The 17,367-nt window shown below is 60.0% G+C and overlaps 1 protein-coding gene across 32 annotated transcripts in view; it reads left to right on the top strand.

Moving 5' to 3' along the window:
• LOC122373537 (Down syndrome cell adhesion molecule-like protein Dscam2) overlaps positions 1–17,367 on the top strand; it is a 117,583-nt gene that overhangs the window by 13,638 nt on the left and 86,578 nt on the right. For all 32 annotated transcript variants that reach the window (XM_043351681.1, XM_043351700.1, XM_043351706.1 and 29 more), the window contains one exon: positions 7,955–8,093. In XM_043351681.1, the coding sequence (XP_043207616.1) occupies positions 7,955–8,093 (139 nt within the window). The remainder of the gene's footprint in view (positions 1–7,954; positions 8,094–17,367) is intronic.

Here is a 17,367-nt window from a genome sequence, read left to right as displayed (position 1 = left end):
GCAGCGGCGGCTGCACGATACAGCAGCGGCCGACGGAACGGGGAGGAGGCGGGCCGGCGACTCCCGGCACCATGAGTCACCGGCCGGCCGGCCAGCGCGGCACGCCGGACGCCTCATCACGACCCGCCCCTGTGACGACCTTCTCAGGCATTCCGGGGCGTCGTCACTGGGCGACTGTGACTCGCTGCTGCGAGCCGTGCAGTGTGGACTGGGGGATGAGTGTACTGCTGTGAACCCAGCTCAGAATGAGAGAAATGCCCCCTCTTTGTGATGCATCGTTATGCCGCCAGTGGTACTAATACAACTTAGTCCTAGTCTCGGGGAGAAAAACGGAGAGGGGAGAAAGGGAGAGAGAGAGAGAGAGAGAGAGAGAGAGAGAGAGAGAGAGAGAGAGAGAGAGAGAGAGAGAGAGAGAGAGAGAGAGAGAGAGAGAGAGAGAGAGAGAGAGAGAGAGAGAGAGAGAGAGAGAGAGAGAGAGAGAGAGAGAGAGAGAGGGAGGGGGAGGGGTTTCCGTCAGTGAACCGCCCGCCCTGTCTCCCCTCAGCACGCGTTCACCCACGGCGCCGTACAAAGGCGCCTCAGGCCGCCGACTCTCGCACAGGCGCCGGTGACGTCACCGCCCGACACTGACGTCATACGTACCGGTGACGTCACACACAAGTCTGCAGTCCGCCGGCAGGGATCGGCTGGTTGCTGGTGTTTGTGATTGCGGTTTTTGTCCAAGGATAGAAGGGCTCGGAGTCACAGTGTCTTGCAAGATAGGCTGGACGTCGCAATGGATACTGGTAAACGCTGGTGTCTATTGTTGCTGACTTACATCTTGTCTGGTGACAGGACTCATCATTCACTTGGATGGCACCGCATTCCTCAGTGAGGCGGCCGCTTTCGCTAGTGTGCAGGACGCGGGTTGAGCCGCTCGTTGTTGCTATTATTGCGGCTCATCGGTCCGGCCCTCAGTTGGGTCAGTCCATGCCCGTCCCTCGGTCTGATGAGATAGCCTCTGCCCCTTCCCTCGGTCTGATGAGACAGTCCCCGTCCCGCCGCTAGGTCTGGTCAGACAATCCCTGCCCCTTCCCTCGGTCCGATCGGACAGTGCCCTGTCCCGCCGCTGGGTCTGGTCTGACAGTCCGTCCCTCGGTCTGATCAGACAGTGCCCCTGTCCCGCCGGCCGGCCGGTCTCTGACTGCGTCACGCCATCAGTCGATTTCAAACGGCGCCGCGCCATCCCGCTTCCGCCGTCTCCTCGCGCCGCCTGGAATCGCGGCTCGGGAGGCACGCAATCTCCTCCAGCGCCGGCGTGATTCACTCGATGTTTTTCGACTCTACATAGCCTGTCTGGCATGAGACGGGGACGGACTGCCATCGGCGGCGGCCCGGGTACGCCGATAGCAGTGAGTCCTCTCCCTACTGCGGCGCACAGGGTGCCGTGACAGGGCGTGACGAGCGCGTCAGTCACGGCGCGCCCAGTGCCGCCAGTGTGAGCCATCGGCGGCGCCGTCATCAGCTCTGTAACCCGGCGGTGACGCTGCCGGCCACGCTGGGCCCGCCGTCGACTCGCCGTCCGTTTCCGGGTTGGCAGACGGGCGGGACGCGAGCGGTGCGCACGCGTGCGAACGGCTCGGTCGCACGTGCTCGGTCGCTGGCCGTGCACGCTGGGTCGACACGGTCCGGCTGTGGTCCGACGGTGGTCCGACGCTGGTCCGGCTGCGGTCTCGTCACGCTCGGTCGTTTTACCGCCAGGGTCTATTGTGTCCGCCGATGCCGATGGGACACCTGCCGTCTCGTCCTCCCGCTGCCCTGCCGCCCCCCGCTTTGGCCGGCTGCGGCCCTGTCCTCCCCCTGCCCTGCTGACCCCGCTGTGGCCGCTGCGGCCCTGTCCTCCCGCTGCCCTGCCGCCCCCGCTGTGGCCGCCGCGGCGCTGTCCGCTCCGGTCGCCTGCTCTCCGGACAGTGGCGGCCGCGGCCTGTCGCCGGGCTCACCCGCTGGTGGTCGATGTGTATATGTGTGTGTGTCGCGGCGGGCGGCCGCCAGTTGCGGATGTTTTCCCTGCCGTGGCCGGGGAGCCGACGGAACCGCCGCCGCAGCTGTCCGCTCCTCTCGGTGCATCGTTCGTTACTGGTATAGCGGGCGCAGCTCTGCGCGGTGCGGTGCTGCTGCCGAGCCGCCGGAGCTCTGCAATGATACAGGAGCTGCTCGGTTTGCCGACCGCCGGGGGTGGGGGTGGGCAAGATGCCGTACCGAGGGTGGGCGGGGTCTCGGTGAAATGCCAACTCAGCCCCCACCGACATAGCACTCGTCATCAGCATGTCGTCGATCTGTGACTCGGCAGTGCCGTTGACAGCAACAGTGGTAACGCCGGCGGCAGCGGCAAAACAGGGTGGGGTTCTCTAGCGGGCAGCGACAAGCATCTGGCAGCGTTTGGAGCGCGTGGAGTACCCGATTTCGTCAGGGCGGCGTCACTCCGGCCGCGGTGCGGTGCGGTGTGGGTGATGGCGGGTGCTGGCCCCACGCGCCCTGTCGCGTCGGCGCCGGTGACTGGCGTCGAGCGGCTCTGCTCGGTAATGAATCGGCTCATTGTGGACGTCTCGGCTCCCCCAGACGAACGGGTCACCGGCAGACTGCTGGCGAAACAGCAGCGGGTAGCGGCCACGCTTTCTGCGTGAGACGAACATCGGGGAAAACGGCTTTGCGGGAGGCATCGACCTCCGCCGCGCCGGCGAGGTCCTGTCACGGACTCAAGGCCGGTCTTCTGAAATTGTCTGACAGGCACTGTCTCAAATTGTCTAAAACTTTGCGGGAAGGGGGGGGGGGGGTGCGGCGGCGCCGATGTCAGTTTCGCCGGGTGTGTGTTGTATCTCAGTCCCGGTAGCGCTGTTACTGGGTAGCTCTTAGTCCAACCCTACTGTCGCCGTGTAGGTCTCAGTCCGCCCGTTAGCGCCGTCTCAGTCCGGCCGGTAGCGCCGTCTCAGACTCTCAGTCCGGCCGGTAGTGCCGTCTCAGTCCGGCTGGTAGCGCTGTCGCCGGGTTGGTCTCAGTCCGGCCGGTAGTGCCGTCTCAGTCCGCCCGGTAGTGCCGTCTCAGTCCGGCTGGTAGCGCTCTCCGGGTAGGTAAGTCTCAGTCCGCCCGGTAGCACTGTCTCAGTCCGCCCGGTAGCACTGTCTCAGTCCGCCCGGTAGTGCCGTCTCAGTCCGGCTGGTAGCGCTGTCGCCGTGTAAGTCTCAGTCCGCCCGGTAGCGCTGTCGCCGGGTAGGTCTCAGTCCGCCCGGTAGCGCTGTCGCCGGGTAGGTCTCAGTCCGCCCGGTAGCGCTGTCGCCACTGCCAGGAGAGCAGCTCCCGGGTCGCTGCGGTCGCCGGGGCGGCGGCGCGCCACGTCCGGACGCAGTTTCTCTCTCGTGCTCGCAGTTCCGCTCCTATGCGCTGTGAAGCCGGTGTGCCGCCGGCTCGGTGGCGTGTGTGGGGTAGCTCACGATACACAGCCGGTCGCGGAGTCAGCGTGCTGCCGGGTTATGTTCAGCTACTGCCGCCGACAGGAAGCGTCGTGTTTTGCCGGGCGGTGCGCGCTCGGCCCGCGCTGTATGCGTGTTGGGTCTTTTGTTGGCTGCGTATCGTGTGTTCATCTGTGCCGCTGCAGGCAGCTAAGCGGCCCGTTCCGCCAGTGATGACTGCGCCGCCAGTTTCGCCAGTGGCGTATCACATCACTAACATCGCGCGGCCTTGCCGTCTGCAGCAGCGGCTGTCAGTGAAAGGGACCGCTGGCTAACGAACCCAACACTGTCGCTCTTAACGGTAGATTATGATCAGACGAATGGTGTGCGTTATATTATATTATGCGTCTCCATATATGTACTCGTATTTCTGGATAGTGACTGCCCACTCGAATGTTATGTGCGGACTGAGGTGGTAATCTGTCGACACTTGACACCACTCGAGGTCCGAAGGACTCAAGTGGGTGGCGATACGCCCAACCTTCCCGTTTGATAGTCGACGGATCGTCTCAGACTTTCGGACACGTCTCGGGAGCCCATCCGCGCGGTATGGGACCGGTGATCTGATCCGGCCGACCCCGAGATGACGCGGTGACCGGTGACTGTGACCCGGCCGACCCCGGACACCGCGTCACGCCGGCGTGACAGCCGTCTGGGATCACCCGTCACGGCCGCACGTCACCGTCACCGCACGGCTGGTGACGGCAGTGATAGCTGTGGGCCGGCTGGCGGTGCCGCCGGTCAGCGGCCGGCCGCGGTGCGTGGAGCAGAGGCACGCTCCGACCCGCCCGGAAATCCGACCGCCCGCTGCGTATCGACCGGCCGAGGGGGCGGCGGCGCAGCCCGGCTCGGGGGGGGGGGGGGCGCTCCAGATAGCCTCCGGCCAGCAGGGACAAGATAGACCGCGTTGGCGCGGCCACGCACAGTGAGACGCCAAGTAGGTCTGGCCATATCCTGAGGGGATTTGCTCGACATCACATGGAGATGAATAATGATATATGACTATTAACGTCCGGTACAAAGGTGATTTATCAATCCGCAACACGGCTGAACAGCGATCGATGCCTCCTGTATACTCCTGTGTTCGGATGTGGCCCGGTATGTGCGAGCTGCAGGTCATAGGCGCCCCGGGCGTTCTGACCCAGTGAACCGCAGGGCCGCTCTGGCCTCTCTATCCGCGGTCTGTTCTGTGACAATGGACTCCCAGTCCGCGGTCTGTTCTGTGACACGGGACTCCCTGTCCACGGTCTGCTCTGTGACACGGGACTCCCAGCCCACGGTCTTCTCTGTGACATGGGACTCACAGTCCACGGTCTGCTCTGTGACACGGACTCCCAGTCCACGGTCTGCTGTGACACGGGACTCCCAGTCCACGGTCTACTCTGTGACACGGGACTCCCAGTCCACGGTCTTCTCTGTGACATGGGACTCACAGTCCACGGTCCGCTCTGTGACACTGGACTCCCAGTCCACGGTCTGCTCTGTGACACGCCGGCTCCCAATCCTCTGTGTTCTCTGTGACACTGTGCCCCCAGTCCACGGTCTTCTCTGTGACATGGGACTCACAGTCCACGGTCTGCTCTGTGACACGGACTCCCAGTCCGCGGTCTGCTCTGTGACACTGGGCTCGATTGGTATGTGATCGATTGGTTGTCACGCGCTGACGACGGCGAGTGGAGAACGGATGGTAGACGAGGGGGGGGGGGGTTCGAGATGGGGCAGGCCACAGGCTGGGGACCGACAGGAGTCCTCGGATGGATCAGACGCCGCTCGGGTGCAGACACTCGGACCATGTGAACCTGTAGAACTGCAATCGATGGTTATGGTCGGGTCAGTGAGCTAGTCATGGGAGCCGTTGCGGGCTGCGCAGCGCATTTCCAGGTATACATCACATACATATGCCTGGGGATTGTGAGGGACACCGCCTTCTCTCGCTATGTGCCCGGCAGTGCACAGTGTTTTATCTCGGCCTCAAAAGCGGACATAATTAGCATTTTTGACTATTTTATATCTCGATTTTTTAATCACCAAGCACGTCCAAATAGACCAGCAGGCCTAACAAAGCAAAAAAAGAACATCTAGCTACCATAATTTGTGTGCAGTAGTGTCACAAACACGAGTGTTGCGGTGTGATCCTCGTGGTTTGCATACCGGGTCGTTTTACGGTTCACATTCGAAATCACCTGGGGAGCTCATTTTTCGCAACTTAAGGTAAAAATTATACATCATTTGAAAGCTTGCAATGTTGGCAAGACGCCTATGTTGTTCATTTACCCGTTTCTGATAGAATAAACATTTTAGAAGCTTAAGATGTCGACCATTTTAAATTTATTTTTTTACTGTAGGGTTTCAACGTTCAAATAGAGCTACAAAAAATCGCACCTGGTTGCACGTCTCAAGACTTTGTCAGGATAATTCTAGTCATGTTCTCTTCGTGTTATGAAAATTTCAGCTGCCGAGAGGTGCCGAGCGGCCGGCAGTGTCGTGTTGAAGAGACCTCCACCGCGCGGCGTCGGTGTGGCCGCGCGGTCGTGCCGGGGGAGCAGGAACTTCGAACGATGGAAATATGGCTAGGAGAGCATTCTGTGCAGCCCCAAAACGTTCAGTGAAATTACCGGCGTGGATGAAGCAATCATCACGCGGCTTGCAGTGCTCCTGAACGCCATGCAGTCGCTAGAACGCATAGATGCTGAACGATTCAGCGTACGCCATGAAGACGGCTGAGATCGTGGTTCAGCTCTATCCATGGTTTTATATGCCGTTCAGCGTCCACAAGCTCCTTCTCCATGGTGCTGCCGTCATCGAAAATCTCCTGCTCCCCATTGGTATGTATTCGGAAGAGAATCAGGAAAGCCGAAACAAGCACTATCGGGAATATTTGCAGAAACATGCGCGAAAGACGTCTTCGGTGAACACAATGACGGACCAATATCATCACCTCCTCATCACCAGTGACCCCGTCATAACGAAGAAGTGTCAGGCGATGCTGGAGCCGTTGCGGAAGAGAGTCAGCTCGCGTGTACAGGGTTGACATCAGTCACCTGCTCATGCTACCCGACGAGGGAGAGCGAGAGGAGACGTCAGGTGATGAAGAACTCGATGAGTGCACTCAGCCGAGCGATGAGGACTCGAGCGATGACGATCGTGATGAACCTGAACATGTAGAGGTGCAACTGCCTGACTACTGCGCTGCCAATGTCGTGTAGAAAATTGGAAATGCGCCGCGGTCATTGATATCTGCTAGATTGTTTGCTACGCAGTTGATGTGTTTGGCGTATCTGATAGTTGTCGAATGCTTCTGAGGAGATTTCATTGATTTAACCTAAAGGTTTAGGATCGTGTTGCGCAATTGTGCCATGTGGAGAGCACGATAATATAACCTGAAACCCGTTAAAGAAAGGAATAAATTGATATATTCCATTTAGCATTGCATTTATCAGAGCATCCGTTCTTCCCTTGAGTGTCCGATCTGTATGACGCTTTTGTGCATCATGCAACGTCTCTCAAATGTATAAAAACATTTAGGTATCAATAAAGCAAAGCATGTTTTCACATTCCAATCTTAAAATGGATGTTCCCGCCTGAAATCAGAACACTCTGCGAACACGAAATAAAGATTTTCATTGGCGATTGTAGAAAAGCCTTGTTTGCGTAAAATAGCGAATTTGGTTTTTCTAGATGATACGATCTTTCCGGCTAAGTATTTGGACATCAGCGACGGTCAGCATGACCGCCAGTGCCTGCGCTTTCATTTGACATCAAAATTATTAGGATCCGATGGAAACTTGCTGAGATATCGTATTATGTCCGCTTCTGAGGCCGAGATAAAACACTGTGCAGTGGTGCGGTTCCCCTCTGTTATGCCCGGCAGTGGTACGTTACGTACCATTCCTCTCTGTTGGGCCCGACAGTTCCTCTTCTGTGTGTGCCGGGCTGCGGGTCACTGTGTCTGGGTATCCCCCCGCGCGGCGGCCCCGGGCTGCGGGTCACTGTGTCTGGGTATCCCCCCGCGCGGCGGCCCCGGGCCCAGGCGGGGCCGCGGTGGACCGGAAGTGACCCGGAACAGGTGGCAGCCTGATGATAGGACGGCGCGCGGCCGTATAATTTCCTCCGGCCACATACCAGCGGCGTCAGACAGCATTGTGTGGTCGGGACTGACAATGGCCGCACCGGGCGGGGGCCGAGCCACGCCACCGGCTCTGGAGCTGTTCTTTATGGAGGTGCCGGGGCCAATTCAAGGTTTCCGCCTTGGGAATGTCCTGGGATATCGTCTCTGAATGAGATTCGGTCGCGATAGGTAATTAACGGAATTCTGTCATAAGCCACATGATGAAAATTAACGCAAGATCAAACCATCCCCACATTACTAAACACCGTGAGCTTAGCGACAAAGAAGTACAAAATCACCCCGTGATGTTCTGTTCCGTCCAGCTGAGCTGCACTGACCGTATACCCGACCTGCCGCTCAGGTGTTCTCGAACGGCACGCTGCGGTTCCTGGCGTTCCGCGCCGAGGACTACCGCCAGGAGATTCACGCCCAGGTGTACCGCTGTTTGGCCAACAACTCGGAGGGCTCGGTGGTGTCTCGCGACGTGCACGTCCGAGCAGGTACTGTCCGGCACCGCTCCCGGCCCAGGGCTGGGCGCCGCCGCGCTGGGTGTAGCTGAGATACTGATAGATTCTCTGTTTTGACTGTTATGGATGCATTTCAACTGGTTCTTGCCAATGGAATTAGTTATAGTGGATTCTTCTAAATAATTATCAAATTACCTATTTTGTTGATTTCCCTCATTGATAGTTTAATGTTTAACGTAAATAAGTTGCCTTAAATCGGATGTCGGTGCCAGGGCACTAGTCAGTGCATTGTTATGTGTCAACAGTCAAGCCTCACTTCGTTATTCGTGCTGAATGATATTAATAACTGCAGCGTTTGTTGCAATGACTGTGACCTGCTGTATTACTCTGCACCCCCGCGTCATTTGTCGTGCGCCGGCTTTCAACGGCCGCCGGAAATAGCCTCAAAAACGTGAAAGCCGTCCCTGAGAGCCGACGCGTTCGGGCGGCGCTCGCGTGCCGCCCATTGTGTTACGTAGTTGCCTGCTGTTCCCTGCTGTGACCGGCGGCTGCCTGCCCGCCCACCGCGCCGCCGTCTCCGCCGGTACACCTCGTGAGAAGGCCGTCCCGAGCGGGGTCAAACACCACTGACCCACTCACTGCAGAACGGCTCGGCTCCGTGAGCGCTGATGGCGTGTGTGACTGTCTGGTGCCGAGGCGCTGACATTGTGCTGCAGGATGCCCGGGAATGATACCACTGCGTGCCGCCGCCCTGTGTTGATTGCTGCCGTGCTGGATGACGCGGCGGCGTTTGACGACGTCGTTTTGTCTGCTTATTTCCTGTGTTTAGCGCCTTGTGACATGAGGTCGCCGCCGCTGACTGGTTGTCGGTAACCCTCCGCCTGTTCTGCGGCCGTTACTACAGGCACTCCACTGCCGCGCCCGCGAGATTGGCGTGCCGCTCTGACCCGGTTCTCAGTTTCAGATGCACCGGAGCGCCGCGCTGACCCCCCCCCCCCCCCCTCCCCGGACGGCGGACAGGCGCCCGCCGACAGGATAGGAATGCGCCGCGTGACGCCGGACCTGCGTGAGTCGTGACGCGCGATGACGGATGGCCCGCCGTGTGGGCCCGCGTCACGCCAACATGTGCCGATGTGTGCTCTGATGTTCACAGGCGGCTCTGTGTGACCCGCGAGACGGCAGCTGTGTTGTTCTTCACTCTGCATGTGGTGCCGGTCCAAGGCCAATCGGTAGCAGCACCGGCCGTTCGAATCTGCTCATGTCAGTGGATGTGTGATGTTCGATGAAGTTGTACAGCGAGCCGCCGTCCTAGAGCCCTCTGACCTCTCGTTCCGACCGTGCTGTGGCCACCTGCCGTCCCGGGGGCGTCTTCCCTTTGTAAGCTCCCAACCCTTCCAGTGGCCTGTGGCGTGCCGCGGCTGGTGGCTGTCGCGCCGGCCGACCGCTGGGGGATGGGTGCCGATAACAGGGCGGGCTCACCACCTGCCGGTGCCGGCCGGCCGCCACCTGCCTGCCTGCCCGGCCGGCCCGGCTGGCCCGGCCCGGCTCCGGGTAGCCGTTTTACCGGCCGGGACGCGGCCCGAGATGGGACGCGGCGCCGCCGGCCCAGCGCAGATTGCCGCCTCTGGAGCTGCGGCCATTATCACGGCCGTGCGAGACGCGCCTGGCGGCCGCGACTCCTCTTCACACTCAGTCGGCGGGAGTCGGGAGGTGTTTGTGCGGGAGATGCCGGAGGCGGGGACCGGGGGTAGTCGGACGGTGCAGTCACCCCGGTAAACCGTCTGGGGGTGGTCTCGTTCGTCCGCCTCCCCAGGTCTGTGGAGGTGATCCGTATCTATGAACTAACACTCAGTTGTCACCTTTGAACGTCATCTTTTTATACAGATTGAGTCGATAGGGCAGACGTGCGTTTTATGCGCTCTATGCTGGAAACTTCTGAAGGGAAGGCAAATTTTATTAAAGTGCCCTCACGATTGAGTTAATGCATAGCGTTGTCCTTGTAGCGCCCAACGTAGATGGGTTGAGTGATGTCTTAGACAGGTTATGAGCGGTAAGAGCATGGTCTAAGGAGCGTGGTCCGCAGGAACCACTTGTCTCTTGATGATTAGCATTCATTGTTGGTTGTGGAGGGAGGAGTGGCAGGGGCAATGGCCGTGCAGCCTGCTGGCGAGGGCAGCTGAGAGGCCGGCTGGATGTGACAGCCCTTATTCATCCGGGCATTATGGGTCGTCCGGCGGCACTAATCGGCGGAGGCCGTGCGCTGGAGGGAGTGGGCTGATGGCTGACTGATATACGTCAGTGCGCCGTCAGTGCCGGGACCGCACCTCGCATCAGACCGGAGGACCCGGACTGTCTGGGAGCAGGTGCCATGTGCTCAATGACAGCGGCGCACACCCTCGGGCAGTCACTGCCACGAGGGGATGTACGGCTGACGGTGTCAGTGACAGCTGACACTGCCAGAGGAGGTGATGACGCGCGCCCCGTGCCGACCCCGCCACTGGCCGCGGCTGACGCCGGTGCCAGCCGGACACCGGTTTCTACTCTCGCCGTTTCACGAGATTGCGTGGTGAGCGCGCGGCGGTGCGTCGCCTGCGTTCGTGCCGGGCCGGTCTCGGGTCCTGCGTCGTCCCTCCCTGCTGGGCCGCGGCCCGGCGCCGCCTCAGAGCCGTGAACTGCACCGGACCAGGCGGCGCGGCAGCTCGCGGCGAAAGTGAGCCGATCGTGACGGCTGACTGTGACCGGCGCGTGCCGCGGCGGCCTCGGAGCGGGGGCGGTGGGCGGACGCCGGCTACACGGTTATAGGCGGACGCCGGCTGCACGGTTATAGGCGGACGCCGGCTACACGGTTATAGGCGGACGCCGGCTCCGCGTTTTTAGGCGGACGCTGAAGCTGAACAAGTGCTGGACTGTTCAGACAAATGCAGCTGTTTCAGACAGCAACTTCACAATTCCAAGCTGTAGAACTTGGGTCAAAATATGCAACCCGTCTACCGGTCATCGCCTGTCGCTCTGTTCGTCACGCCGTAGCTATGGAAGCACTGCTCTCTGCAAAGACGCTCGTTGAATCATTATCCAAAGTAGTTTTCGGTTAATGGACGAATGCCGCTGATTTCGACACGGTTCTGTTCGAACACCACGTGATCGGCTCGTAAGACCCTGGCGCCGGGTATAGAGGGCGGGGTCAGACGGTGGGTCTCATCTCCGCTGTGATGCTCTATTTTCCTCGCCACTGTGACAACGTTTTTTGGCAATCAAGATAGTTGAGCCGCCTGATGCCGGCTCACGTCATTCTGTACTGTTGTCGTCGTAATCCGACGCGCTGAGTTGCCCTCTAACAGACTACCCCCTATCAGCCGTGGAAGAAAGAGATGACTCGCTCACCTGGCGCTTGTGATTGGTAAAAACTCAGCATGTTCCGCATCAACCTTAGACAGAGCTTCGTGTGGTAATTGGCATCAGTTGGATTTCACGTTGTTACTGCACACAATTCAGCAGCACAATAGAGTCAGTAGTGCCATATTTCAGAACAGATTTCTCTGTGCCCGGACAGTTGCGTTGCAATGAATAACTTAACGGTGGAGCTTGCGATACATTGTCAGCCTTTTTTGTGCAACGGAAACAGCTGGTGAAAATGTTATCGTCATCCATCGACCCTTGCCAACTGAGTACACTGTGCACCCGTGAGAGGTTCAATGTTGTCCGCCGACACGGTGCCCCACCGCTAGATGTGGGTGGGGTGTCTCGTCACCGGCGCATTACGGCCATTATTTCAGCTGTCCAGCGCGCGGTGCGGTGGAGCGGCCGGCCGGGCCCGCCGCCGCCCGTCTCCCTGTCCCTCTCCCTCTCCCTCTCCGGCTGTCCATTGATTGGCCGGTGGGCGCTGTGAGGGAGAGGGCAGAAGGAGGGCGCCGTTTCCGGCCCGGCTGCCGCCGGGATGAAGGGCAGGAGCGGCAGGGTGTGGGGAGGGGCCGGCTGCCGTCCTCCGCGCCTGCTGGGCTCCCAACGCGACCCCTCTGCGTGGGGCTGAAATGGCAGGTCGAGGAGGAAAGGTTAATTGAGGGCCAGTGGGCCATTACCGCGCTGATTACTGCGTAAAAAGCGGTTAGGCTACTGGCCATACAGTTTGTATTTGAGCCTCTGAGCCAGACTCGTCCAAGGTTGGCTGTAGTTATATAGTGCCGTTTATCCAGTGTGGTTTGCTGATGAGTAATGAATCCGGCTGCTCGGTGCAGTGCTGTGTCGCGCGACTGGCTCCGTCTCCATGTACCAGTTCTCTCCCCTTCACCGGCGCGGCGCGGCGGCCGACGTAAGCTGCTTACCGGTGTCCGTTGCGGCAGTTGTTGTCCACCGGCGCCGTCCCCGTCCCGTGGGTGGACTCCCAGCCCCACCTGACCCGGCGCTGTCCCCCGTCCCGCGGGTGGACCCCCAGCCCCACCTGACCCGGGGCCGGCCCGCTCACTGACCCGGCGCTGTCCCCCGTCCCATGGGTGGACTCCCAGCCCCACCTGACCCGGTCCCGGCGCCGTCCCCCGTCCCGCGGGTGGATCCACAGACACACCTGACCCGGGGCCGGCCCGGCGCTGTGCCCCGTCCCGCGGGTGGACTCCCAGCCCCACCTGACCCGGGGCCGGCCCGGCGCTGTCCCCCGTCCCGCGGGTGGATCCACAGTCCCACCTGACCCGGGGCCGACGCCGTCCCCCGTCCCGCGGGTGGACTCCCAGCCCCACCTGACCCGGGGCCGGCCCGGCGCTGTCCCGGCGCTGTCCCCCGTCCCGCGGGTGGACTCCCAGCCCCACCTGACCCGGGGCCGGCGCTGTCCCCCGTCCCGTGGGTGGATCCACAGCCCCACCTGACCCGGGGCCGGCGCTGTCCCCCGTCCCGTGGGTGGACTCCCAGCCCCACCTGACCCGGGGCCGGCCCGGCGCTGTCCCCCGTCCCGCGGGTGGACTCCCAGCTAGAGTTCTGCACGGCTGCAATTTTCCACAGCCTAGCCGCCCCGCAGCCGTGGCTCCACAGCCACAGCCGCCCACAGCCGTGGCAAACTGTGGGCAGCCAGCCGTCAGCCGGCCGTGGATACTTTCAATGAAATGCAACCAAATAGTATATCATAAGTTGTTTTTTAGTTGAAACATATAGCCAAAAGCACATTGCAATGGGCTATAGATTCTCAAGCTCATGAAGCATCATAGGTTAAGTGGTTGTGTATCTGGCTTTAGGCCGAAGGCCTGAAGCCTGATGCGCAACGCATGCCTCCACAAGCCCTTGCAAGGGGTTAAGAAAGATGGATAGGTAGGTACCTACATCATCAGAAAACACAAACAACGAACCAGAATAGAAGCACTAGCAGTGTAGACATCTAATGCCAAATCCTGAAGCATGGTTGTGGGACAGAACAACAGACCCTGATGCTTTTCATTATCAATGTTAGGTGTGGAAAATGAAACTGAAGTTGATGGACTGTCAAAAAGTGATTGTCTAGTCAAACCTCTTGCTTCTTTCTTACCTTGCATATTTTCTGGGGTGTGATATGCCAGGCTTGAAGCAGCCTTCTGAGCAAGTCTCAAACTATTTTGATATGCAAGGCATCAAAACACTAGTGAGCATCCAAGAAAGAAAAACATTCATCTATTTTGATTTTTCCAAATAATGATCTTCGCTCAAATCCCCAAGGACGTGCAAGCCACATTTGCCTCTTTCAATCAAAAATTTTACTTGAGTTTTAATGACGTCAATAGCAAAGAAGTGGCAATAAATTGTTTTGTGTCACCATTAACAGCCATGAAAACTATAAATAATAAACAATAATGCTCTACAGTTTAAAAATTGCTCTCAAACAAAGATTAGGTATCAAATTTTAACATTTTCAGAAGAAGACGTCATTTTATTAGTAAAGTCAACAGCTCGCGTAAGAAATGTTGTGTTCAGGGTTTTCACCGTCATGTGAATTACGTGTTCAGGGTTTTCACCATCATGTGAATTAACCGTAAGTAAGGTTCATGCTCACTTATAATCTAATTCCATTGGCTTCGTTGATCAGCATTTTCTGTTAGCGGTCACTCACACACCAGTTAGAACATAAAGCGCCAGTTTTATATTATGTAATTGGACTTGCCGAAAATCCAGAAATACATCTAAGAGTGTTATTTTAGATAATATTTTAGGAAGCCTTTACCTGCCTTTACCTAGGCGTGATTTCTTTTTCTATTACCTGAAAGAATTATTGAACGCTCGTCTTCAATAGCTGTAAGGTGCTCTCCTAACTAATGACCAGGTGAGATTGATTTGAGAGGGATGTGACAATGCAACATGCTGCTTTTTCTGAAACTGTCAAGCTCTTGATGATGCGCGCCCTAACTCTTCAACAACAACAACAACAAGCTCTTGATGATGAAGGAACAATTGGTACCTATAATCAGTATTCTGTACCAGAGTGCAAACTCCCCTACAGCAAATGGTAAAACCATTACAGGTTTTCAAAGGCTTCACCACTTTCAATGTTGCTGGGCATCCTTTGCATGATTTTTACAGGCTAGACTGCTTATCAGAATGTAAGATTAAGGATTTAAAATTTCATATTTGAGTACTTAAGATTGAGCTTGAAATCTCACAGCCGTGGCCACAGCCGTAGCCGTGTTCTTGGAGATATTTGCAGCCGCCCCGGCCCACAGCCGTGGGGCTGCAGCCAGCCGCGGCTGCAGCCGGCCGGTGCAGACCTCTACTCCCAGCCCCACCTGACCCGGCGCTGTCCCCCGTCCCGCGGGTGGATCCACAGACACACCTGACCCGGGGCCGGCGCCGTCCCCCGTCCCGCGGGTGGACCCCCAGCCCCACCTGACCCGGTGCCGGCCCGGCGCTGTCCGGCCGTCCCGTGGGTGGACTCCCAGCCCCACCTGACCCGGCGCTGTGCCCCGTCCCGCGGGTGGACTCCCAGTCCCACCTGACCCGGGGCCAGCCCGCTCACCGTCCCGGCGCTGTCCCCCGTCCCGTGGGTGGACTCCCAGCCCCACCTGACCCGGGGCCGGCGCTGTCCCCGTCCCGCGGGTGGATCCACAGTCCCACCTGACCCGGGGCCGGCCCGCTCACTGTCCCGGCGCTGTCCCCCGTCCCGTGGGTGGACTCCCAGCCCCACCTGACCCGGGGCCGGCCCGCTCACTGTCCCGGCGCTGTCCGGCAGCCACGGAGACTCTGGTCCGGCCGCGGGGCCGGCCGGCCGGGGCCTGGCTGACGTCAGCCCGCGGCTGTTTGGATAGGCGCAGCTGCGGTCCCGCCGCGCCGCCTTCAAACCGGCCGGACGGCGGCCGTGAAACGCCATGCGGGTCACGCTGACTCGATGAGGGGAGGCGGCCGGCGCTGGTTACGGCGGGGAGGGGGCGGGGGCGATGGTCGGCAACTGGTAGTCGCTTCGGGAAGGCTCGGACCGAGGCACCGAACTAGAGTGCCACGGTCTGGTAGGAAGCTCGGCTCAGAGGACCTGCATGACTCGCTCGGCGGAGAATCACTGGTCTTCCGGACCGCTGCACTGATCTGCACATCGCTCGGAGTCTGAGGCGCGGGCTGGGGAGCTCGGAGGATGTGGGCTCCGGCTGGTGGCTGCCCAGCAGCACTGGGATGTGCGCCCGTGCGCAGTGGAGCGGACAGAATCTAATGAAGACCGGAGAGCTCCCGCGCTGTGATTTCGTCCGCGGTGCCGGTGATCCGTCTGCCACTGGGGCCAGTGTTGCGGGTTCAGACGCTACCTCACTGTCCCCAACTAACGTCTGGCCAGTGCCTTGTCGCCACTGCGGAATGCTGTTCAGCCACTGAATAAGCGTATTGTGTCTCCAACGAGCCTCTTTGAGGCCTTCCAGCTGCCTTCACCGGCCCTTAGGCGTTCCATTTGCGTTCACTGGCCATTTACTGCCCAATCTACCTTCACTGGCCGCATGGAGCGCCCTATTTACCTTCACTGGTCGTTTACCGGCGGCCGTCGGACCCGGTTCCCGGCCCGGGCGGTCGCCGTGGCCGTCTGACGGCGCCGCCCCCGCCGCCGGCGCCGGCCTGGTGCTGCCCTGAGTGCCCGGTCCGGACGGCCCTGAGTGCCCGGCCCGTGCTGCCCTGTGGGCCCGGTCCGTGCGGCCCTGAGTGCCCGGTCCGTGCTGCCCTGAGTGCCCGGTCCGTGCGGCCGGCAATGGGGGGTTTCCGGGCGGCCGCACCGCCCACTCTGCGGAGATGTAAACGGCCGCATCCTCATTGGTGGCGCTCGGCTGCGGCGATCGGCCGACACGGCGCGAGTCGTCAGCGCTGTTTGTGGGACGGCCTGAGAGCCCGGACAGCGACCGGCCGCTCGTGCGGGAACTTCTGGGCGGCTGAGCTTGGTCCCAGAACTCAGGATGGGACCGTTTGCAGACTCGTATCGCCGACAAATGTTTGTTTCGGCTCCGTTGGCTGTCAGTCCACTGTTGGGTATAGCCTAGGTTCTCAAGAAATGCCACTGCCGGGACTGGGAGTCCAGCGTCTTTTGCCCCCAGGGATTACTTTCATCATGATTGAAACTCAATGTTATTCAAGTGTCGATCTGAGCGGTCTCTGTTGTCTGGGCCTCGGCGCTGCGCCGTTGGAGGGGGGTAGGGGGTCGGTCATTGTGCTCCCAGACGTCGGGCGTGACCCCGGCAGGGCGGCGACTGACCCCGGCCAGCTGTCGGCCCTTCCGACGCCCCACACCGTCACAGACAAATTCCAGACCAGCAATCGCCGGCGCTAAGTGCTGGCAAATATTTGTGTGTGGTGCGTCAGGTGCGCCGGCCGCGGGCGGCGTGTGTTTTGTCCGCCGGCGGGCCGGCGCATCCGGCGACGGAAGCTCGATCCGACACACCCGGCGGCTCCATATCTCGCCCATCGGCCGCCTGGGAACGGAAGCGGCACGTCTCCAGAGGCGTGATCGTCGCCACTTTTGCGTGGCGCCGTCCACCGTGCGTGGCCAGCTGCTGGAAAAATGATGCCGCCCAAGGTCGATGTGCGGCCATTACCGATCGGATTCCGTCCGGGCCGCCGGAATTACACCATGTGTCCGCAGCTTTAATTGGTCGTAATGGGCTCGGCCGCTGCGGGAGGGAGCGACGCGCGCGTCGCCGCCGGCGTCTCCAGCGCGGCGTCTGTTTCCACAAACAACCGCCGCCTGCGGCGCTCCAATTCAAACCGTGTCGGCGCGGCCGGCCCGGTGGTGTCTGTTTCTGCGCGCTGCACGGGCCGTGCGGGGGACCAGCAGGGACTCCGCGCCCCGCCCAGCTAGAAAGCCGGCGGGGGTTAAGCGTCGGGCGCCGGGGCTCCC

This window comes from Amphibalanus amphitrite, unplaced genomic scaffold, assembly GCF_019059575.1.
Source record: "Amphibalanus amphitrite isolate SeventyFive unplaced genomic scaffold, NRLGWU_Aamphi_draft 001513F_arrow, whole genome shotgun sequence".
In the NCBI taxonomy this organism is placed as follows: domain Eukaryota; kingdom Metazoa; phylum Arthropoda; class Thecostraca; order Balanomorpha; family Balanidae; genus Amphibalanus; species Amphibalanus amphitrite.
The sequence above is the reverse complement of the archived record's forward strand: the minus strand, read 5'-3'. Positions and strand labels throughout refer to the sequence as shown.